Source organism: Orbicella faveolata, unplaced genomic scaffold, assembly GCF_042242905.1.
Source record: "Orbicella faveolata isolate gen_17 unplaced genomic scaffold, um_ofav_v1 contig_12, whole genome shotgun sequence".
In the NCBI taxonomy this organism is placed as follows: Eukaryota; Metazoa; Cnidaria; class Anthozoa; order Scleractinia; family Merulinidae; genus Orbicella; species Orbicella faveolata.
In genome coordinates, this window is record NW_028301539.1 from 5398015 (window position 1) to 5421696 (window position 23682).

Genomic DNA, 23682 nt, shown 5'->3' on the forward strand with positions numbered 1-23682 from the left:
GCAAGTTTTTCTGTATACATGTACTTTTAATGAAAATTTCCCTTGTCATCTTAGTTCAAGTAAACATTACTTTGGAGGGGCAATTTCTTCTTAATGAATACCGATATAATCGAAAATAATAAAGGGCCTAAATTGCACCGAGTCTGAACGCAATCTGCGTAAAATGCGGCTCGTTCATGTTGTTATAACAGAACGTTTTAGCCTCCACCTTCTGAAAGGTTACTTAACAGTCTTTTTAGCCACTTCTAACTTATACTTCTTTAAATAATCGTTCCTCTTTCTGTTAGTCTGATGTTCTTATGCGATCTTTTCCAGCCATTTTTCCACAGCAGTAACATCAGCTTCACCGTCCGCCTGTCCTTTTGCACTGCACTCCGCGAACTCCACCGTCACTGGTAACACGTGACTGAACTCAAAATCCTTGCCTTTCTTCCCGACATACCCTGCGGTTCGAGTTGAGCCTCCGTCTTGACCTTGCAGGGCAGCGGCACGAGTCACGCGCAATGTGGTACTGAAAAAAGAAACACAATATTGAAGTATTTAGCTAAATGCCAGGGAATTGTGGAGGAGGAGGGGGTACTAGCGGCTAACATGTACTCCGGTTAGCATAAATACCACTCTGGTTAGCCTAACAGCACTCCGGCTAGCCTGAGTAGCGTTTCGGTTCGCTGACTTGAATGGTTAGCTCTTTAATAGGGTGCAATTCCTGTATTTAGCTGCGTGTGAAGTGATAGAATTATTTATCTTAAACTATAGCCTTTCCCACCTTCCCAAAATAAAACGATGCGAAAGAATTATGAATCTCCAAAATGCCACCAATTTCTGCCAATTTCATAGACTGAAGACAACCTTTTCCTCTTGAAGGGCTTTCTCACTGGAGAAAATGCCGGAGTTACGCTTCCAGTGTTGTGTAAGTCATGCACATTTGAAAAACTGAAAACAACATTTGGTGTTATTTCTGCAGAAAACAAATTCACATTTTTTTGGCTAGGTAAATAGCGTATACTAAGTTACTAACAAAACTGTGTCCCTCTAAAAACTAATTCAATAGAACCCAAGTGAAAGACCAGTTTGAACTTAACGTACTTTACTATCATTTTCTATACTAAAAAATGTTCCTTACATTTCCTTCTCCAGCTGAGACTTTATTACACTCTGCGACTTGGCCATTGTGAGGTCTGAAAACAAAATGAAAAAAAGAGTGTCAAAAGAATTTTAAAAGAGCTTACACTCTAAAGCTAAACAAAGCAAAATGTTCATACGCGCGTAATGAGTAACTTTGAGCACTGGTACTGTAACCAGCTGACCTTGTTTGTTACACAGAACCAGGATGGAGTTGGCAGACTTCAACAAATACTTGTCACCAAGAATGTCATACATAATCCTATGCAAAGAACAAGCACAATCTATGTTCAGTGGTCAGTTCACAATGGATAATAATTCAGATTGATTAGCAGTACTAACACAACTTTTCTGCTGATTAAATTGTTTCCTATATGGGAAACAATAGTGATAATTTAATTGTTGTTGAGTTATAGGTCAATGTAAAATAAAGACTGCGGACTGCGGACTGCTAAACAGAGTAAAATCTAGGCTTACTAGAGTGCGTACTTTCACTACAAGTAGCCTGAATATCCCTGTTTACAGTTAGCACTTGATAATGGAAATAACAGTATATATATACTTAAAAAAGTAATTACTCTGTAATCTGCATTTTACCCTCAGTCTGCATTTTATCCCCAGTCAGCAGTCTGTAGTGTGCATTTTACACTGACCATTGAATTAAGATGAAAAAAAAAATTGTTCTCCCAATAACCTTCAATCCAGCCTCTGAATCAAGTTTGTGATGCCACCATCTAAGGGACTCACACTGAGAAGTACTCCTCTGGTATGTAAACATGTACAGACGTTACTTTGTGAAGTAATAACCTGTCTGTTTTATAGAAATGTCCCACTCTGACTGGCTACATACATAAAAAATGTTTTACTCACTCTGCCACATCTCGTACTTCTCGTGGAAAGTTCACACTATCAACAACAAACAGGATTCCCCTGAAAGACAAAGTTCAGATGAATTGCAAATATTTTTGGAAGAAAAATTTATGTGAGTAATTTTGTTCAAAATCATAAAAAAACCAAAACTGCAAGTAAGCTTTATCAAACTGAATTAGGCAAAGTAAAACTCTGACACTTACATGCAGATGTTTTGATTTAAATTTGCTTTTTGGTTAGAAATTTGTAAAAACAATGACAAATTCTTATTTTGACTTCCTTTGTTGTAGATTTTGAAAACGAATATACTGAAAGGAAATTATAAACCACAAGACAAATGTATGTACTAGCAAGGGATCTTCTGGCACAACTAGTTACATTGTAAGTTTACTTTGTTAATTGTATCTATAACCAAATTCTTGATTGTGATTGGTTCTCCATGTGCCTATTTGTCATATAATCAGCATGTGATCATGTGGGTGTCCAATTAAAGGTAACCAATTACAACTTTTTGTAATTGGATACCTATGCCATTTGCACATCAATTACATGTATGCCCACTTTAATGGCTTCTTATTGATGTTTCCTACAGTTTTTCTAAACTTATGGAAAACGCTACTGACTTTTTCGCTCAAAGGAGATTCTCAATAGACTTTCTTCATTTCAAATTTGTTGCAGATATTATTAGTAATTGAACCCTGTGTCATACAATTCAGAGAGTAATCGTTGTCGCAATTTCAAATCACTCTCATGCTGCACACTCATCTCATTGTGAAATCACTTACCCCAATTACTCCTTGAATTGTACTCCACTCGGTCCAGTTACCACAACTTATCATTATACTGATGAAGTAACAAAGTGCCGATTACCTTGCCTGGTTCTTGAACTGCTCTATAAACCTTGATCTTACTCTTTCATGACCAGGGAGATCTATCAAGTCCAATATCTTGCCACTCTATTAGTGTAAAGAAATAATTTTCATTGCTAAAAAAATTTATTGAATATGCCAATAGTTGGCTAGTGTAAATGAAGATAATTAATTTGTTTTATTGGTGGTACAGTGTAATCTGTGACGGACTAGCATCCCATTGAGTGAGTGTAGCAAGTGCTTTTAGACATGCCATTGCTACAATTGATGTAATCACTAATGACTGCTGAAACAAAAGTGTTCAGTGATTATTGTGATCATTCGGTCTCAAGGATTGTAGCAATCATTGTGATGAAAAATATAATTATCAGGATGCAGTGTGTCACTGTTTGATAAGGTCTGCCATCCCTGGCATTTTTTTATTCTATAGTGATCATGGCAGTTATATGGAACCTGGTAGTGATAAGGATTGCCCAACTTTTTGCAGAAGGATCAAGACAATCGCTGTAATGGTGGAAATCATGGTGCTCATAACGATCTTATGGGACCCAGTCTTTACACTGGTAAGTGATGACACTAACAAGCCACCTGCCCCTTCTGATCTCAGGCACTGGAAAAGATAATTATAATATGTGTGTACATAATTCCTTTGTATGTACAAATCTTTTCATCTCAAAACTAAAGCAAGGCCCCTCTCTCACTGACAGGAGAGAGTTCAGTTCCAAAAGTGGGAGAACTATTCAATGTTAATAGCTTGGTAAGGACAACAAGCTGCTTCTGGTCAATGAAAAATTTACATTCTGAAACACATGATCTTGCAGTTTTTACCTTAGAAAATAAAACTTTCACTGGTGAATGCATGTATACACACTATGAGAAGCAATAATGAGAAGGTAATGCAAATTCATTATTTATGACCAAAAAGTGAATATTCAAAATTGTGTACCTTTTTGCCTTTTAATTTGTACTGATCTTTGTTTTCTTTTATTGATGTGTGGGTCATCACATATTTTCCACTACAGAGCTGAAAAAGTTAAAAGTAGAATGTGCCGTTCCAAATAAATATCCACACCCACCCCAAGGTAGGTTAACGGAAATTCCAAGGGGGGAGGGGTTTCAAAAGCCAAAATTTTTAAAGGAAAGTATGAAGCTAAAACGAAATTTCCAATTTCCAGGGAGGGGGGGGGGGGGGTCAAACTTTTAATCTTCCATGGGAGGGGAATGGATATTTTCTGGAACAACACGATATGACACACAAAACAATCAGTCAATATCTGAATACAGCCACTAACATTGCACAAGGTTGGTTATCAGTCTTCTTGGATTTTTGTGTGAAACACAGACAAGATTAATCTTAAAAAGCACCTCAGAAGGATAAGCTTATGTATATATGTTTTTAGTCTGTTCACAAAAGAAAAAAATAAAACAAACTTTAGAATATTAACTTACTCTACTGAATAGCAGTGTTTTTCCGGAGTCTGTCAGGCCGACTAAGAGGATACTACGACCTCTGGATCCACTTCTTCCAAATAAAAGGTACAGGACTGCAAGGAATAACCAAATAAAAAAAGTAGCTTAGATGACATAATTGATAAATGAATAAATACATCTGAGCCATTTCAAGGCACCTTTAAGGTTACTCCAAACCTTCGCTGTTTTCAAGGAAACCCCCCACAAACTATACATCAATAGAAGGGTTATGAAATGTAGAATTTGATAACATATTCTGTTTTGCAGATTGCTTTCCTAAGGTGGTAGAAGCCGTAAACGGCAAATTGACCGACTGAAATTCCGGCAAATTATTGTTCATGCAAAATAACTGGGCAGTGTTAATCATAAAGCATCAATCTCTCAAAGTGTGTCAGCATTTTCTTTTATTTCCATTGGTTATCTTTTTAAAGATCTGTCAAGTTCCACTATCGAAAAATTCGTGTAAGCTGCGTTAGAGGCTGCCACGAGAAAAGTATTCAAAATAAAAGAATTTGCTGGCACACTTTGTTCCTTATCTATCAGTACGTGTTCTGGCCAAATTTCACGGAAAACCGTGGATTCTACATACCATATTAACTCACATAAAGAGGAGGGATTCTCTCAAAAAACAAGTGCCAGTTTTCGCCTTCTAAAGATTTTTTAACATGTCACGTCTTCTTGGAGGGAGATGTCAACACAAAAAGCTGTCAGCCAATGAAATAACAAAACCCCCAGCATTAACAATATGCAAACTTGAGCTTTGCAGGAAAGTGATAGTGTTACAGTCACGTTTTAGGTGCACATGTTTTAGGTCGGTAGTCAACAATAATGCGCAAAACAGAAGGAAAGCGATGTGCAACAAAACAAAAAGAAACAGAGGAGCAATTGCTGAAGCGTGATTATGAGGAGTCACTCTTTATGGACATGAAATCTAAAATTGAAAGTATTTGATATAGAATCTCCAGATGAAGCTGTTTGCTGCGAAAAGGACGCTGAAACTCCATGCCTTTTGGGGAGAATGACACCTTGACAGTTTATAAACTTTTAGTACAAAATCTCTTTTTCCCAATAACTCACACGTGTTTTAATGTTTTATTTTCATTTTTTTTGGAAAATGTTACCTTAAATAATGAACTTTAATTTGGTTGAAAAAAAGAAACTAATTTGGGAAAAGTAGCCTTGTGAAGGTTTGGAGTGTCCTTATAGATGGGTATCAGGACTGTCATGAAGTTTTGAGTCCCCTGAAGCATTGATTTTCACACCTGTAACAAACATGTTACCTTGTGAGTGAATTCTTGCAACTACAGGCAAGTTCACTTGTAACATCAAGGGCCCATGAAACATATTCAGCTGTAGCAGGTCTTACAGGTTATGGCCCTTACTAACAGCCCCGTGTATGCTGCTTGACTTGTGTGAAACCTTGATTATTAAAACCACTGTTTTTCTAGATTCTGATCATTCCTTTACACTCACATTTTCAATTATCTGAAACTTTGTATCTTGGAGGGTGATCACATTGTGAACTTCATCGTGGTGAATGGGCTGGAATTTGTTTTCAATAATTTATGTCAAGTTCATTTCAAGAGGATATGCTTCTGAACCTGGGGTGAAATCTCAGTCCTCGTAAAAATCCTTACGAAAATCATCCCCTCAGTAGCACATAGGATAGTAGCTCCCCCAGGTCTTATGAGAAAAAAAAATTATAATCAAATAAATAATACCTCAGTTGAATGAATCCATACAAAATTAACTTGATCACCAAAACTATCATGATTTTCATTTTCTTGCAAATCAATTATTATTCGCCTCTGATATTCAAATGGTTGGCAAATAATTGGTTGCTACACACTCACAAACCACAACCTTTTAATTAAGCTCACTGGTAATTGTTTGCTCAAGAGCTACTGACCCAATCAATAAACTTGGCCCGCCTACAAATTTACTCGACGCTAGCAATCGGCATGTTGACATTGTAACACATGCACTACTTTTCACTCATCGTGGACAGCTACATTTTTCGAACAATGTTCTTCTCTCGTTCTTTTCCCCGATCTCTTACGAACACGTCATCATAAACGCGAAAGAAGATTTCCGGAATTAAACACTTCTCGAGTATAAATATTTGTCCATGTCAAGGAAAAAAGCAAAGAACAAACCTGTAGTTAGAATGACTATTAAAAACGCAATGAGAACTCCATACAATGTTCCATTAGGGCTTTCTAGTAAGTCCATAATCAATGAACGAGCCGCCATGTTTGAAACGTTTGGGCCCGCAATCACCTAACCTTCAACAAGGTCGTTGTATATGACGCACTGGTGTGACGCACTGTTGTATTTAACTACAGTAATCTGAGAAAAGCACTGGAATGATTTCTTCTGAGGACCTCTTTCTTGTGGAGAAGCCTCACTTGAAAAAAAAAGAAAAACTGTTCCACATCAGGGGTATCTGAGGAGCATGGCGGGGGAGGGGGCAAGGGGTGTTCTTGAAAAGCACAAGTTTTTAAAGAAAAACATGTCGCAAAGCTAAGTGAGGGGAGAGAACTCTGACTGGCCAAGGAAATGAGAACATTGCCATCATCATTATTTTCAGAAATAACACATTTGGTTCTATCATAAATAAATTTTATTTTCCATAAATTAGATTTATCTGGTTGCTTTATTTAACATTGATGCTATCTTCAACCATTTCAAACAGTTCATGGTGTTTGCCACTCCGCTTTGCAATGTCATATGCAGTTTCATCCTGCATGTTACGTAATTTAGAATCCAGCCATCTATTGCAAAGCAAAAGCTGTAAAGTTGTTGTTCCAGCGACTCCACTGGCGGCAAAATGGAGAGGTGTTTGCTTGCCATTGGTCTGTGCATTGATATCAGCACCATTTTGTAACAGCAGAGATGCAACGTTGGTCTTTCCTACAAAATAGACAAAGCAAGGCACGATTAGGTCAGTCAGTGAAGTTTCCAGCTACCTAATTTCCCCAGGTCTTACACTAGAAAGTGTTTTACAGATCTTCTTCTCACGATAGGGGGTTGGATTAGCCAGTCAAATTATTTGTATTTTAAATTTTGTACTTGATGGTCGTACAGAGGATCAAATAATAGAGGGCTCCTCTGAGTGATATGTAACCCCGGCGGGGGGGGGGGGGGGGGGGGGGGGGGACTCCCATATAAAAAGAACAGGGGTACTTGTCAGGTATTTTAAAAAGAGGTACCAAGATCTAGTTTTGTGGATGTGGCTTGAAATTTTTTTCACCCCTAAGAGGTACCAATTCTAAAACAACACATTATCGCTTGTCATATTTTCTTTTGGCCCAATACCCTAAAAGGTACAACAAAAGCTCCTGCTGTGGACCTTGTCATGCTAAATTAACCCTTTTAATTTGTTAAAAGGCCATACATATACAATGAGTTCAATGCTTGGGTCAAAGTATCCCACACTGACAGAGCATTCCCTGATTCCTGTAGCATGGAATGAGTGCAGGTACCACTAGTTCCCTTGCAGAGGACATTAGTCTGTTGCAGGTTACCCTTGAAAAATTGTCAGGTTGCCCTAACAATATTTGCTGGTGGCCATTAGAACTCTTCGCCACAGATATAAATTCTAATTCTTGGTTATAGTTCATTTTATTCTCTCCCTGAGGGAACTCAACAATTAAGACAAGAAACGGGAAGGGGCAAATGGGTTATCACAGCATTTTCAGGGAAACAAATAATTTCTGCGGGTAACTCTTTTGGGGTTTTCACTTTATAGGGTGCTACAGGAAAAGATTCTGAGACTCGAGAGCTAGAAGACCTATAACGATATTCTTAACAGCCTGGAGCCCTGGGGAAGGAGTCCCATATAACAATGACGGTGGTGCTTGTCGTACTTATCAGGAATAAGAAAAAACAAAAAAAAAAACACTGTTTTGGTACCTCTTAGGGTACTTAGCCTCAAAAGGTCCAGAGTGGTAGCTTTTGCAATACCTTTTAGGATATTGAGCCGAAAACATTGACAAGAGATAATGTATCATGTAAGAATTAGTACCTCTTAGGGAAGAAAAAAAAGTTAAGCCACACCCACAAAATAGGATCTTGGTACCTCTTAGGAGTTCTTTTCAAAATTTCTGACCCCTTGTCTTTTTTATTTGAGAGTCCCCCCCCCCCCTCCCCAGGCCTGGAGCCCAAGCCTTTTCCTTTCATGAGGTCCAAACAAAAGTGTTGATTATGTTTACTTGGAGCCCCGAGGTGAAATATGCAACTGAGCCCTGGGGCCCTGTAATTACTAAGCAGTCTTTTACATTCCATTTCTACGGATGAAAGGTGGAGTTAGATGGCTCATCGGCAACAGTGCTAAATTCTTGTTTCTGTACCATAAAGTTACGAGGAGTACATTTTGATACTCTCTCTGGTGGGATGCTAGTTCAATGCAGGATTCCCTGGGCATTTTCCTATGTTGCCCTAACAGTGTAACACCTCTGGGTGACGAAAAATACTCCAAGCTTATTTCCTTACAACCTAACTCTGTGACTCTAACCATTAACCAGCCCTTAAACTCTAAGACCGTTTGATCCAGAGTCTCAACACATGGGACCCACTGCGATCCAGGCTCTATGCTTTTTGATAAGATTTGGGAAGTTATGATAATTTGGCAACTAAATTTTTTCACATGCGTGGTTTTTGTGTGTTAATTTAATAAGGCTTCATTGGCACCTCGCTAACGTTTTTTTTTCACCCGTTGTTTCTCCGTGAAGAGTTCCATGAAATCCTCTCACCCATGTCAGCCCCTCCCAAGCTTCACATCTATAATAAGTGCACTATATTCACCCCATCTGCATGCGCAGTGCAAAGGTTGCCATCCATCTTCTGTTCTCGCATCCACATCAGCTCCTCTTTGTAACAGAACTCTTACCACGTTCATACGCCCGTTATAAGACGCTCTATGAAGCGGCGTGTAGCCATCACTGTCTCTGCAGTTCACAAGTGAAGGTTCTATGTCTAAAATCGACACTACATGATCGATTATTCCTTTCTCAGACGATTCTAAAAGAAGTTCAGGCTCTGGTTTCGGTTCCTGATCCGAGCTCGAGGATTCTTCCTCGATTTTTGGCAAACTGGTCGACTGATCAACTTCCTTATCCTCTTCAGTTATAATTCTTCCTGCAGGAAGAAAGTCTACATCTTCATTTTTGTGAATTGTCATTCGACTTGCTCCTTCATCCGTGTTTTTCGTCTGAACTTCAGACAGCAAGTCTTCTTCAGCTTCAAAGGCGCGGAGTTCACAGTTGGCGTCTTGGGGCGAAATATCATCTGTCATTATCAGTTTTTCAAGCAATCGAATTAAAACAACACCTAGACTTGTATATAAGGCAAGCAAGGGTGAAAGGATTATGAAATACTCCTATTTTGCTTTGCATTATCGACCTTATCAGGTCTCTTTAAAATGTTCTTTCACAGCGCGTTCCGTCCGCCATGTTGAAATTCCCATAATGCATTTCGGTACCGAAAATTATGTGCCTGGCACAATTTGACATATTCATCCAGACGAACAAAGAAAACATGATTCACCTTGTCATAAACAAGTTCAGTGAAATAAATAATTCATGCAGTCTGGAGTAGCACAGGAGTACGATGTTCAGAATCTTCTTGTTATATTTTGTTAGTCTTAGCGGATTTTTTCCTTTCTGTAAACAGGAGAAAGTCCCAGCGGGCCATCTCAAGCGGCTTGGTTCACACAGACCGGCGGAGGGCGCGATAAAGGCAATAGATTTTTTGCCAAGCCCTCAAGTCTTCTTTAAGGACTATGTTATGAGCAATCAACCAGTTATTTTCAAAGGAGCCGCTAAATTATCTCCTGGTTTTAATCTCTGGACGGACAATTATATACGGTAAAGTATTAGTGTTTGTTTATTATTATTTTGTGCCACATGAAGTTTGTTTTGTCGTGACTATGTTTGCCAGTTGTTAAAATTTAAAATATAAATATTTAAACTTATCCCTTATGGAGTCACGTCAGGTTTTTCGCAGTAGGGTTCTAAGAAGAGGGGTTTAAATATTGGCCACAGTAGCAGAGATTGATCTCGTACCATAGTAAAAATCCTGACTTCATAAAATTAAATGAAAAAAAGTTATAATAAGTATTTACTGGTATATAAACACCGATCTGATTTTTATTTCTTTTGAGGATCAATGAACAAAAGATGGTCAGAGCAAACATCAGATATCTTATGTGCATATCATCTACTAAAATACACAAGAAAAAAAAAAGAAAAAAGAAACCAAAAAACTCTAGCTAAATACATATTTTTAATTATTTTAAATAATGGCAGTTTAGTTAGTTAATGACATATTACCAACCATGAAAGCTATTTGAATAACTGGTGAACGCAGATTGAATAATTTTACCCAGCTGCACATCGACTAAAATGTTGAATGGCAAGCTTATATTGTAACATAAAAGGCAGATGCTCACCGCTCAGAGTTCAAGGCCAAAACTCAAAATACAAAAAGGAAAAAAAAAAAAAGAAAAGGAAACAAATAATAAATATATAATAATTTTTTAAAACTGTGAATGCCTGAATTGCAGCTTAGCTTAAGAATGGAATTTCACAAGAAAGTAACAAGCAAGTTTTTTTTACAATGGCAAGTTAAGTGTGAGAGGTACCTTGTTATGTTTTTAAAGACTGAAATGAAGACTAAAATTTTGTGAAAAGAGAGCAGGCAAACTATGAATAAAAGGACTTTGTCAAACTTTGTCTGAAAATTAGGCGGTGCTGGTATAATTTGGTAAAATGAAATGAAACTAGATTGATATTACAAATGTGTCATCTCAACCACATGATATTTCTTTCTTCAGGGAAAATTATGGAGATGTTACAGTAAGAGTGGATTTTGGTAAAAAAGAGAACAGGGCTAGACCTGCTGATGACTTAACCCTCACAGAATTCTTAGCAATCTATAATGATTCAGACAGATACTTAGTGGATACTTTACCTCAAGAAATGTGGCATGAGTTCTCCCTACCAACTTGTCTGTTGTGTGGAGGATTTACATCCAGACTACAGGTAAGAAGTGATGCCAGACCTTGTTGGCATACCGTAAACTGCCACTTATAAGACCCCCCCCCCCCCCCCTGGTTGTAGGCCTGTCTACCTGTTGTGTGAACCAAAAATTACATCTAGTTATGAGCACCCTAGAATATAAACCCCCCTCTCGCTTTCCTTGTTTTGAATTTGTTTTATTATGATGTTTTAAAGCTCAGTTACCAGTAAATGAAAAGTCTCTTTTGATCAACATGTGCAACTATAGCTTGTTTCAGAATGGTTTTTTTTATTCTGGTTATAAGCTCCCTCAGATATGAGCCCATCCGTTTTTAAGCCCATGTAAAAGCCCTTACAAAGTTGTATAAGCCCAGGGCTTATACATAAGCAGCAGTTTACAGTACTAGAAGTGAAATTTGCTCTTTCTTGACATATCTTCTCTCCTGCCCCCCTGCCCCCTCTCCCTCTCCCCTCTGAGGGGAAGGGGTTGCACACTTGGCAATAAAAGATGGGGACATGCCATTGAAGCTGTAATGAGCTATCTAGTGTAAATGCAGTGAATTCACCCTTCCCCTCCCATCGTTAAGCAAAAAAGAAAAAAGAATCTAATTGTATGTCAACTTTCAAATCACCCAAAACACGTTGTACCTGTACATGTATCAAACACAAAACACCATAAGGACTTTGCACTTGTTTCCTTAAGAAAATCTGCATTCTTGGTTATAACTTATAAAGTGTAAATCAACTGAAAAAGAATTAGACTCAGGAGGGAGGGGTATACCAGGTCATTGCATGGCTCCCCTGCAGACCCCTATCTGCTAGTTCGGTAACTCATGCCTGTGTTTTCTGGTTCAAGGATACAGTGATGTGGTTTAGTAGTGGAGGATCCAAATCTTTTCTTCACATGGATACTGTGGACAATATTAACTGTATGATCAGTGGAGTCAAGGAGTGGTTTATAGTGGACCTGGTAAATAAATAATGTTTAATACTTATTGCAATGTGCTGTTCCAGGAACTATCCATACCCACCCCAATGAAGGTTAAGAATATAAATTTCAAGGGGGAGGGGTATCAAAAGGCAATTTTTAAAAGGAAAGTATGAAACTAAACTGGAATTTCTAGTAGGGTGGGGTTTCAAACTAAAAAGCCTTCTGCGGGAGGGCCTGTGTGAATATTTTCTGGAACAACAAAATGTGAAAAATATTATTCAATTATTGAATAATTCATTTTATTTTTCAATTATTGATGTCGAATATTGCAAGTTTTCACCAGAATAATTGTTGTGCTTGATGGGGTTATCACATTGTGCACAAGTTACATTTTAATGAGTGCCATTATTAGGTTTTATTGCCCAAACACGAGCTTGACTAATGTATATAAATAATATTATTGTAGGAACACAGCAAGTTGATTGACATGGATCATGGAGAGGGTGACTATTGCAGTGCCAATGTTGATAAAGTTGACATGTACCAATATCCAAGTCTACAAAATCTTCCATGGTGGTCTGCTCGCCTAGAGCCTGGCGACTGTATGTTCATACCTTATGGGTGAGTCTTGTAAGAAATTATGAAAACAGGTGAATAACATGATAAACGTAGCTTACAGTTACGTAATATATCAAACATGAAAGACTGTGTTTGACCAAATTTCTAATCACTTCATGCTATGGAAACAAGGGATAGAAAAAAACTAGAAAACAAAAAAAACGTAGGTACCCAAAGGGTACATGTGTGGGATACAAACTCATTTCCATTAATAGGCATGAGCCAACGACAATAGTGTGGGATACCACAGGCATCCCACACAAAAACCCACTTTTTAACAGCCCTAAAGGGTACAACAAGCAACCCTGTCCATTATATATGGGACAAGGATGAGTACCAGCCTGATATGCCATGGCCTCGAATACAGGCTTCATGTTTGTTAATTCCTATCCAGCTCTGGGTGAAGAGAGGTGTTGCAAACCAAGGATGCCACACAAGGACCTTAGCTAAGTCTAAATCCTGACCTTAAGTTATTTTCTGGCAGGAGTTCTGAAGATATTATACCATCCATCAGAACAAATAACTGATTGTACTGTACATGTCTAAATATTTTAAGGTTTGCGATGACTATCAGCTTCAAAATAGTACAAGGGTACAACTTGAGAACAATGAGTTGAACATAATTTGCAACATTATTATATTTTTTTTTGTTTTCTAGATGGGCTCATCAAGTGACTTCACTGTTTAGAAACATTGCTGTGAACATTTGGTGGACTCCTCTTGACAGGTTTAATACAACAGACTGTGAGGGTATGAAAAGTTCCTCTCACTGGTAGTTTTTTGATTTACAAAAATTCAGTATTTGCACTCATTAGTGCATCAGTTGCTAGCCTGCATAGCTGATGAGATTCCAACCTCATTCCCAGGGACTCTCATCTTCGGGTCCTGGGAAGGAGATTGGTTACGTGGGCGAGTGATTTTCTGTAAAGGAGGCGCCATTTTATTCTCTCATGGGTTGAACCCGTGAGGGAATACGCAGGTTGAAATTCAACTAGACTCTTCACCGTTCCACGCGGCTTTGCCACTTGTATTCACAGCTTTATGGCCAAAACAAAATCACTTGTGTACGTAGTCCCACCAGCTATGCAGAATAATCAGTTGCTGTTTTTAGAGTTGAAAGATATTACAATTATCTATTAATATATTCCTTGTTCTTTCAAATAACAGAACATTGGTTTGATCTTGATATTATTAGAGTTTTAACACTTGCAACATTTGATAACATAACTGTTGTTACACTGTACTTAGAGTGTCAATCTTGTTATTTTTTTTCCAGTAAATGCAGGAAGTATTGATCCATCAAAAGCAAAGTTGAGCAACTTTAAGTTCACAACTGGAGAACAATTACGGTATGTGTTGCTCTGATCAGCTGGCATGGTTTGCATGTATTCTCCCCTCTCAGACAGAAAAACTCTAGTCTTCTATATATATGGCGTTTCACTGTTAATCTTGTTCACATTACTTTACAGAAAACCAAATATAGGTCTGCACTGTGTGTTAAGTGATGAACTAAAGTTTGTCATCATGCGCATCAAACATGTTGTAAGTGTTGCAATGTTTTGCAGGCACAAAACAGGGGAGATGGTTAGGGAGACTAGGGATGGAAGGAGTTACAGTACCCATTCAGTGTTTAAGCCTGCAGTGCAGGCTAATGAGTTTTTTCTTTGTGTGTGTGTTACAGGTTCATGGCTCTCAGAATAATAAAGGAACATGGTGGATCAGTGCCATTTGATATCATCAACTCTTTAATTGTGGTAAGAGAATTATCAAGTTGGTTATGTAGACGCCCGTGGAGGTGCAGTGGCCTCATGGTTAGTGTGCGCTCACTTTATGCTACAGAAACCGGGATAAACTCCAGCCTGATGAGCCACTTGGCTCGTATGTAGACTTAACCTTATATAAACCCTCTTGCTTGTAGAACACTACGGCTGAAGCTACATCTCTAAACCTCACAACATTGCTGGCTTTTTCTGCGTTAGTACTTACTGTTTCTGTTTTACAATGCATCTAGGGAGAACACACTGGAGAACGACTCATCACTAAAGAGGTAAGCATGCCGCTATTTCTTGAAGACAGGAACAGTCAAGTAGACAGGCAGAATTAAAACAGAACAGACATCTTTCTCTTCACAGAAGGCTGAAGCCCGGCAAAGATGCTGGATTTCTTGTGTGTTGTGTGACACCTCTGACAAGCATCATCTCTTTGGCAGCGTGGTGTAACAGGCCTTTTTCTAGCGCTCTGTAGCGAAGTTTCCATCTTCTTTCCTCAACCAGCGGCTATGGCTTTTTCTTTACAGTAGTTGAAAGAAGAAATGAAGAACTAAAAGAACTAAAAGCTCTGAGACGTGGTTATAAGAAGCTCATAAGAAGCATAAAATTGTTGCCATAATATTGGGACGATTTTAATTTCGGACCAAAAATAAAACCGTCCGAAATTTTTAAGTGTACGAAATTTTTGCAGTACAGTATGAAACTTTTAAATAGCGCCAATAGTTAATAGTTTCCTTTATGGACCGAACTCTAATTGGGAAACGGCTTAAGGTTACAGTATACCTTCGGGTCGGTGATTTTCTTCAAATTTGGATTTTTGGGTCAAAATAGTCGTCGAAGAATAATCTCTAATTTCTGAAAAAAAAATTTGAAAAAGGCTAAATATTGGCGGAGAAATGGCGGTTTTACGTTTTCACCGGAAGTAAAAGTTTACCTCTTGATTGCAATCAACCGAGACGATTTTCGCGGGAATATACCTATATCGATGTCACGAATTGACTACTCAGTTGATCAGCATTGTTGTTCTGACTACCCAGCATTTTTGGTATTAGGCGTGTCTCTATTAAGTTATAAGTAAACATAGACCACGTTTAAACCATGGATCAGTTCGAAAAAGCGAAAACAGCGAAGAACGAATGAAAATACATTAATGAGTGAAGAAGCGAAAGTTCGCCACGCGGATGAAGCTATAGTTATCGTATAAGGTGGGCAAATATTCGTGGTAAGAGAAAAGAAAGGTTCTGTAAAAATTTCGGAACTTGACAGCAATAACAGGGATGCTGACAGAGACTCTTCTGATGAGTCCGATATCGACGAATCGTCGCACTCATTGAGACCATTTGAAATATTATCCATGCACAGTTGCCCACACACAGTTGCTCTCCGCGCTTTCTTTTGTTTGTTTCCTTCGCTCAGCCACTCTAGCGTTCGTATCCTTTTTAGTCTTCCCCATTTTGCCAGACCAGCTTTAATAAAAACCGAGCTACAGAAAAATTATCTCTCTGCCTTCGGTTCCTTGAGCGCATTGCGAAACACAAGAGTTTTTTAGAGATTCGCGCGTAAATTTCACCAGGAGGTTAACGGTAGTAAATTTTCCCTGCACTGATTGGCTTAGTTATCTGAGAACCCAGTTGAAGGCGTTTGTGGGCGGAGTTTGTTTGCGAAGCAGAAAATTTTTCTTAGCGCTGTTTTCTCGAATAAATTTTTTCACTTGAAGCAGACACTTTAAAGAGTTATAACTCAAAGGGAATTTGTTCAATTGCTCTTAAATTTGGACAGTGGCTAGTTTAACATATACACTACAAAAGCGTGTCTGGGAATTGTCAATTTCGAAATACTTTTTCTTCGAGAGCGATTTTTGTACGATCACTCCACATTTTTTTAATCCTATTTCGAAAATGTTCTGTAACTTTTTACTGCAATTGAATATGCCAAAACGCAGACACGTTTTTTAAGCGCTTTGGGCCCTGAAACCGAGGAAAAAATTAAATTGGCGAAAAACGAACTTCGCTTTGACTTGTAGCTTCCTAAAGGTGATTCGGGCGCTCGCATTTAGTGGTCGTGAAAAATTCGACAATTCATTTTCTTTCAAAATTCTTAGTATAGTTTGATAGCCAGCTCCATAAGCTTTAATTTGATATAGGGGTTTAGGTATCTACAGCTTAAACTGCACGCGCTACATCGCTTGCGCGCGAGACACCCCTGAAGGTATACTGTAACCTTAAGACAGGTAATGGTTTGATAGAATGTGTGTTATTTTTTCGTCGGTGTTTCTGTCAAACCTTGAGGGTGCAGTAAAACTATCATTTTCGTAGATGCTGTTTTAGTCTAATTCGTGTTTTCTTGGAGTAATATTAACTTAAATGTTTCAGGAGAGGGTCCGAAATTTTTGTCCGAAATTTGTCCGAAATGAGATAAAAGGGACCGCAAATTAAACGTCCGAAATTTTTATGTCCGAAATGTTTTGCAAGTAAGGTAGACCATTTCCGTGTTTCCTTTTGACTCTGTGTCAAGAAAAGGAAACTCAGAAATGGTGTATTGGTTTGTCTGAGTTCAGGTTCATTTTGTATTGTACAGCGGTTTCTGTTGCTTGATAAAGACCAGGATGGTCACCTGACAGAGGATGACGTCATGTCCGTTCCCGCTGACGTAGTAGATGAGGCTTTTGGACAAACACCACCAGGAGAGGTGAGGACCCGGAATGAGTTTAGTACACGATAAGTTCTTGAAAGTTAGCGTTTCACTCGAGCAGCTTTCACTCTGGAACTTCACATCAACAAGCAACAAACGACATTAAGGGCCGGTGCACTCTGGGGGCATGTTAAGGGGACATGATCCGGGGACATGTGGAGCGATAGTTTTCCTCGTGTGACATGCCCGTTTTTGCGAAAACTTTAAGTTGTGAGGGCAAAATTTTTCCTCCACAACATCTTGCATGAAATTCAGCTGGTTTGAATTCGTGAAGCAGGGACAAAATGACCTCAATTTTCAATGTCGCATCGAGTGTGCTGCTCTTGCAAACTGCACCTACTACAATATAGAAATGAACCAATATCCGCTTCGTGTGCACCAACTGGCGTACTGTCCCGGCAAGTGCGTCCTATGCGTACACATTAAGGGGCTTCTTCTAGCTTGACGTCCCCGCGACATGTCCCTTAATGTATGCCGACCTTAATACGCTCTAGGGTTCGTCATCCTGTTCCGCGGAAAGCAGGAAACGTTTAGAGTACGGCCTTAGCGTGAGAGTTGAATGTGCAGTTGTCATTCTCCGTGTTGAGAAAGGTACTTTTCATAGGATTACCTCACCGATGAAGCATCTTACAAACTTAGGCCTACGTACGCGGGGTGATGGTTGTTAACACTACAAGAAGAACACAAATGTACCATTAGGAAGCAAACAGATAAGGTGTGAACCGATGTCATGGAATTAACGCTCAAGTCATATTTTTTCGTTGTGTAGTTGAGATTTCATAAGTCAATGAATTAATATTTCCCAGAAATCGCGTAGAGTGCAGTACCGTAGCAAGGGGGCGGTGGCGGAGCGGGGGGGGGGGGGGACTGTGCCCCCCAGGTTTTTTTACCCCAAAAGTAAAAACTGACGTGTATAAAATGTTGAAAATAGAATCTGATCTCCCAGTCGCATTACACAACTTTCCGCCGAATAACCTGTATGTTTCCATTTCCCCCTTTCATATTTGTACGTCTTTTATATATTTTTTACCCTTGTTAAAGCGGGTCAAGACTTCTCTGCGCTCAACCACGCGACAGGCCAGGCTCAACCACCTCATGCTTCTGCGTGTCTACAAAGAATTGGCGGATGGTATTGACATGGTGGTGGTCGTCGCCAATTTGTCTGTGGGGACAACCAGCGGCGCAAGCACTTGTTCGACAGGCCGATGAAGTCTGCGTTTGCCTCTAAGGCAACTCAGACAGATAAATAACGAACTAATACCTAACTCTGAGTCTCTGACAGGTTAAACACTTGCTTGAGAGACAGTTGGTTTTGTTATTTTGTAATTGACGTTGTAAGTGTTATACTTTTTCGATCTGCATTGCTTTGCTGAGACAGTGTAGGAAGTAATTCGCGATACGCGAAGGGTATCATAGGTCATAGGTCATAAATGTATATTTATTTTATTTATTTATTTATTTATTTACGCTTAAATTACAAATAGCTCTTGGAGAACGCTGGAAATAGCATTTCCGAACCTCTAGATTTCAAAATTTTCTGGGGGGCATGCCCTCAGACCCCCCTAGCGGCTCGCGCTTTTGGCGCTCAGTTATGTGTCCCCCCCAGTTGTTTTCCCCTTGCTACGGCAGTGGAGTGGCGTGAAGTTACATGAGGTCTCCACGATGTTGATGAATCATGATGATAATGATGACGATGACGATGACGATGACGATGATGATTACTATGATGATGATTGCAACTTATTTCTTTTGCAGGTGAATTACCAAGGCCAATCTCGTCGCCGAGATCAAGGAGTTACTGCTCTTCTGCAGTCGATAGGACAACAGCCGCCGTTTGTTGAGGAATTCCTCTTGAGGGAGGATAAAACCTTGGAGGATTTCCACAGTTTTCTGGGAAAATATTCCGAACAACTAGATGAGGCAGTGAGAGATTTTATACAAGAAAGATTTGACGAAGTTACACAGAGTAAAGAGAAGGAACCACAACACCAAGAATTGTAATTGTAAATTTATAAAATTTACACTGATCTTATTTTCCAGTGGTACAATATGTACATAGGTCATAGGGAGATAGAAATAAATACTGTATTTAATTGATAATTGATAAACTGTATACTTTTTTGTATGTTTCTTAAACGATCACGTAATATGTTCAACTTGGAATATTACAATTTACGATCATCAAGGATAGGGCCAACCTAGTTCCCAGGGTCCTTTATATGCCCGCTCTCCTCTCTCGCTCTGGAAGGGCGAGAAGTTGAGAGACCCTAGAAACGAGTTTAGGATGGGGCCATGATTTGGTCGTTTGGCTAGTGAAGCAATATTTGTAAATATCTCGATTTCCATTCATAAGCATCTAAAATTTATGTTAAATATACTGATTAATTGGTGACGACCCAAATCAGGGATGCCAACCTGCAGACCGGAAGGCTTGTGACCTGAAAAGGTGAGCGCTAGCTATAACGCAATCTACACCCAAGTTTCTCGAGCGTGCGTTTGAAGTTTTTGAGCGATGTCTTTGACAAACAACTCAACCATGTCGTCGTAGGACTTGGTCATTGGTTCCCTTCTAACTGGCGCTGCTTTGCCATTCATTTCTTTGCCTTCCTTGGCAATGATCTTGTTCACAGCTTCATTGCTTATCCTGACCGCGACGGTGTTGTTATACGTGGCCAGGTTCGAGCTGCTTCGTCGACTTCGAACACCGTCCTCTTCAGAGATTCCTCTTTTCCCGCGGCAAGTGAGGCAAAGTCTCTTGAATTCATCTCGCATCCCCTTATCAAACGCCGAGTAAATGGCAGGGTTAACACAGCTATTCGAAGCAGCCAGCATAAAACCTAAATGAACCAGCCATGACGGTGGGGGCTCGTGGAAAAATAATTTGAATGTTGTAGCGATGGTGTAAGGCAACCAGCAAAACGCGAACATACCAACGACAACTAAGACAGTCCGCAATATGGCGCTCTGTTGTTTTTGACGAATGATCTGATTGTCTTGATCTACATTGCTCTGTGCTCGGTTTTTCATGAACCTACTGCTTACTTTGGAGCGATAATAAATAATACCATACACGGCTACCATTGACAACACTGGGATAGCAAACGCAAACGCTGCTAATCCCATGGAGTACAAAGTGTTTTTGAGCCCCTCCGCTGCCCAGTTAGGCTTGCAGGTGTTGGTGATTTCGTCTTTGATAATCTCTCCCCAGCCCACCAAGGGCGCCGAGGCCCAGAATATGGAGTGCAGCCAGGCGAAAAGAACGAACCACAAAGTCCACTTTTGCGTGAACGTTTCCTTGGCTCTGTAGTGAAAGGGCCTGGACACGGCATTCAAACGATCCAAGCTGATAAGAAACAAGGTCATGATTGACACATTGAGAGAAAGTGAAATCACCGTGGAATAAGCCCTACACAGAGCATATCCCATGTTCCATTGCTGGCGACATGCCACCACCAAAAGCACAGGGGCGCCAAATATCCCTGGGCAAAAATAAAAGAGAAAAGAAGGTAAAGTTACAGATAAAAATGATTTGAAAATACCACTTGCAATTACTGACTGGTTATAACAATGGTAGAAACCCACTGGCTAGCGCACGAGAATAAGAGAAGTTTTCTTGCGCGCTTTCGTAATATTAAGATACAGAATCCTTTCTCGTTTCTTTCACACATATGGACACACTCGTTTCTTTCACAATGAGCCAGCAGATTGACGTCAACGAAACGAAAGAAAGGAAAGGCTAAAAAGAAGAAAATAGCCCGAACTTCCATTCGGCCACGCCTGTCGTAAGCGCTGAGATAAAAATTGAACAACTCTTGACTTTAAAACTTGCTCAAGAATAGGAATTTCAAATGCCGTTTTCTGGAAAAAATAGAAAAAGAGGTTACGAACAGGCTAATCTTAATTACATACAGCGCGAGAGATTTCTTGACCTCTAACTTCCATTCTGACTGCTTTTATTTTTAGGTTTCTGTCGTTTTGAAGATAGTTTTAAACATCACAATAAAGGGAACAGGGATCGAGGAGTCGTATTTGATCCTACATCCCAAGATTGTGGCACAAATCAATATTTATTGTACGTGATCAACCTAAGCGTCCTAAGCGCAACCTATGCGATAGGTTACGAGTCTGATAAGATCATAGTTTTAATAGTAAGGGGGACTAACTATGATAAGAAGGATAAGATGTCAACAGTAACACGATGACATGACCCTTAGTTTGATCATGTACAATGATTTGAATCAACAAAATAGATTGAAATTAACTGGAAATTAGATCATATATAACACTACTCCTCTGTCCCTGTCGTTGAAGAGGATCGCGTGACCTGACAGGCGAGTTCAGTTTCGCGATCGAACGTGATATGCTGACGTCACTAAATGTCAGGCTACGGTGTTGCAACTTTAATATAAGAGCACTCACGCTCTCTTTACGCTAAAGGATGTTTGATAAAACCAGGTTCGACAAGTTCTTTTACATTTCTAAAGAATTGTCGTGTATTTCTTAATTAAATCGACAACCTACGTCCTGCTATTAAATTTAAGAAGTACTTCTGCAAAATGTGCAATTATCTGGACGGAGCAAAATTCTTTATATATGCGCGTGTCTCGTGATAAATACCTATCCGACTATTAAGTGGGATTGGTGAAAAAACTTAATGTTATAACGCAGTCAACTTCCTGTTTTATGGCGAATTTGAATACCGTAATTAATTTTCCATGTGAATGCGGGACGCAGCGAGTGTCCGCAACGAATATCTATTGTTTCGAAAGTTAATGGAAAGCAAATAATAATTCCTCGCTGTTTGCATTGCAAAAAAACCTTCGAATCGATTGAGAGAGCAGAGGCCACGAAAACTCTTTTCAGGTCTTTTCAGCCAGTGTCGATATGACCGGAGGACATGACACCATGATACTGTCATTTGTGTTTTAGCTCTGTCAATCTTGCTCAATATTACTACGGATTATTAACAAAAGTTATGCGGTTGATTGAAAAAATGTTCGCGCAGTGACTTGCGTGGCTAAATTGAAAAAAGAATTCATATTGACCACTGTGATGAAAATATTTTCCACTTGCAAAAGGCTAATCGTATCAGTATTGATCCATGTGGAAAGCTATAAAGTTTTGTATTTTGCGTGAATAATTTTTTTTAAACGTTCTTACAGATATCGATGGCAGTTATACACGATCAAGCATGAACAAGATCGTCGTGAAGTGTTTAGAGCTGTCGTTGTTGTTTAAAGTTAGTCCAATATCTAACAAACTATGCGAAACAGCTTGGTAGCAGTAAATGTTTACCAATTAGAGAGTTACAATATGTATTCCAAACCCTGCATAATACTTACATGTAATTTGAGCAACTTGATAAACATGTATCTTATTTTCTATTATGTGGCCTTAACCCTTCGCTTGGTTGCTTTTGTACTAACCTACGAGTAGATCTCCCAAGGCCAGACTTCCATAGAACTTAAACGTGGATGAATTTCGCCGCTTTTTCAGTAGAACACAAACCAACACCAAGCCATTCCCGATGACAGCCGCTGCACTCAGCCACGTCCAAAAGATTATTTGAAATACTTGCCAGCCTTTCGATGTACCGGCGTTCGTATCGACAGTTTCTACCTGCCCCGAAAAATTGTTTGTGTTATTTTCGATTTCATCCATGTTCGCTCACATAAAATGATAATCTCACAACAAGACGGACGACATGTTCTTTGATAATGATCGTAATACCCTGGAGATGATATTATATTTTCTCTCTACACGCCGGAAATATTTCAAATAATAGGCGATAATTGATGCATGACGTCATAAGTGACACTTGTCTATTATTGCATACAGAGAAATAATTGAGTATCTATCATTAGTACCTGCACCTTTTCCCTCGGGCTTTAATTTAGAGATTAATCAATTAGAAATCCTTTGTTTATTCACATCTTACCTGTAAAAATGAACTTAATGAATATCACTATGTTCAAAACAGAAACAAAAAGGAAATAAATGAAAAAGACAAAGTAGAACATGTACATCACTCGAAGGGAAAAATAAATATAACACAGCTCACCAAAAGCTGTCAGTATGAAATCATCCTTGCTGATTTCTATCTCAGGTTTTGACTCTTATAAAAGCGTTTAATCTTCACGTTTGTTTGTTCGTGAGTCTCGGTCTATCGCTTTCATCACGTATGCAGCGTGAATTTAATTTTGCACATTTCAGACATTCTGGAGTCATGTATCAACACAAAATATCACGAACTCTTACTCCAATGGAGCACATTTGGGGAAAAGCCTTTTGCCTAACCTAAGAAACACTAGATTGTGTTTTTT

At 39.1% G+C, this 23682-nt stretch overlaps 4 protein-coding genes across 5 annotated transcripts; 1 reads left to right on the plus strand and 3 right to left on the minus strand.

Moving 5' to 3' along the window:
• Window positions 1-5: 5 nt before the first annotated feature.
• On the minus strand, window positions 6-6642 carry LOC110063633 (signal recognition particle receptor subunit beta-like). The gene is made up of 8 exons (XM_020770623.2): window positions 6488-6642; window positions 4311-4405; window positions 3808-3885; window positions 2863-2948; window positions 1993-2052; window positions 1308-1384; window positions 1124-1178; window positions 6-511 (listed from the first exon to the last, which is right to left on the minus strand). Exons 1-8 carry the CDS (start codon window positions 6582-6584, stop codon window positions 298-300), a joined length of 762 nt encoding a protein of 253 aa, XP_020626282.2. The 5' UTR covers window positions 6585-6642; the 3' UTR covers window positions 6-297.
• A 289-nt stretch (window positions 6643-6931) lies between these two features.
• Window positions 6932-9803, minus strand: LOC110063632 (ankyrin repeat domain-containing protein 49-like). The gene is made up of 2 exons (XM_020770622.2): window positions 9138-9803; window positions 6932-7244 (listed from the first exon to the last, which is right to left on the minus strand). Exons 1-2 carry the CDS (start codon window positions 9625-9627, stop codon window positions 6988-6990), a joined length of 747 nt encoding a protein of 248 aa, XP_020626281.2. The 5' UTR covers window positions 9628-9803; the 3' UTR covers window positions 6932-6987.
• Window positions 9804-9823: 20 nt separating this feature from the next.
• LOC110063726 (bifunctional peptidase and arginyl-hydroxylase JMJD5-like) lies at window positions 9824-19459 on the plus strand. 2 transcript variants are annotated; one of them, XM_089282206.1, is made up of 10 exons: window positions 9830-10198; window positions 11167-11374; window positions 12207-12320; window positions 12748-12902; window positions 13558-13649; window positions 14176-14248; window positions 14581-14653; window positions 14911-14946; window positions 17246-17356; window positions 19115-19459. In XM_089282206.1, the coding sequence occupies exons 1-10, from the start codon at window positions 9942-9944 to the stop codon at window positions 19358-19360; spliced, it is 1365 nt and encodes a 454-aa protein (XP_089138332.1). In that variant the 5' UTR covers window positions 9830-9941; the 3' UTR covers window positions 19361-19459. The 2 variants fall into 2 exon arrangements, with proteins under 2 accessions (XP_089138333.1, XP_089138332.1); XM_089282207.1 differs by lacking the exons at window positions 17246-17356; window positions 19115-19459 and adding an exon at window positions 15032-15905 and having other exon boundaries at window positions 9824-10198.
• LOC110063631 (adenosine receptor A3-like) lies at window positions 19355-23120 on the minus strand. Its single transcript, XM_020770621.2, has 2 exons — window positions 22786-23120; window positions 19355-20838 (listed from the first exon to the last, which is right to left on the minus strand). The coding sequence occupies exons 1-2, from the start codon at window positions 23018-23020 to the stop codon at window positions 19829-19831; spliced, it is 1245 nt and encodes a 414-aa protein (XP_020626280.1). The 5' UTR covers window positions 23021-23120; the 3' UTR covers window positions 19355-19828.
• Between the last annotated feature and the right edge of the window lie 562 nt (window positions 23121-23682).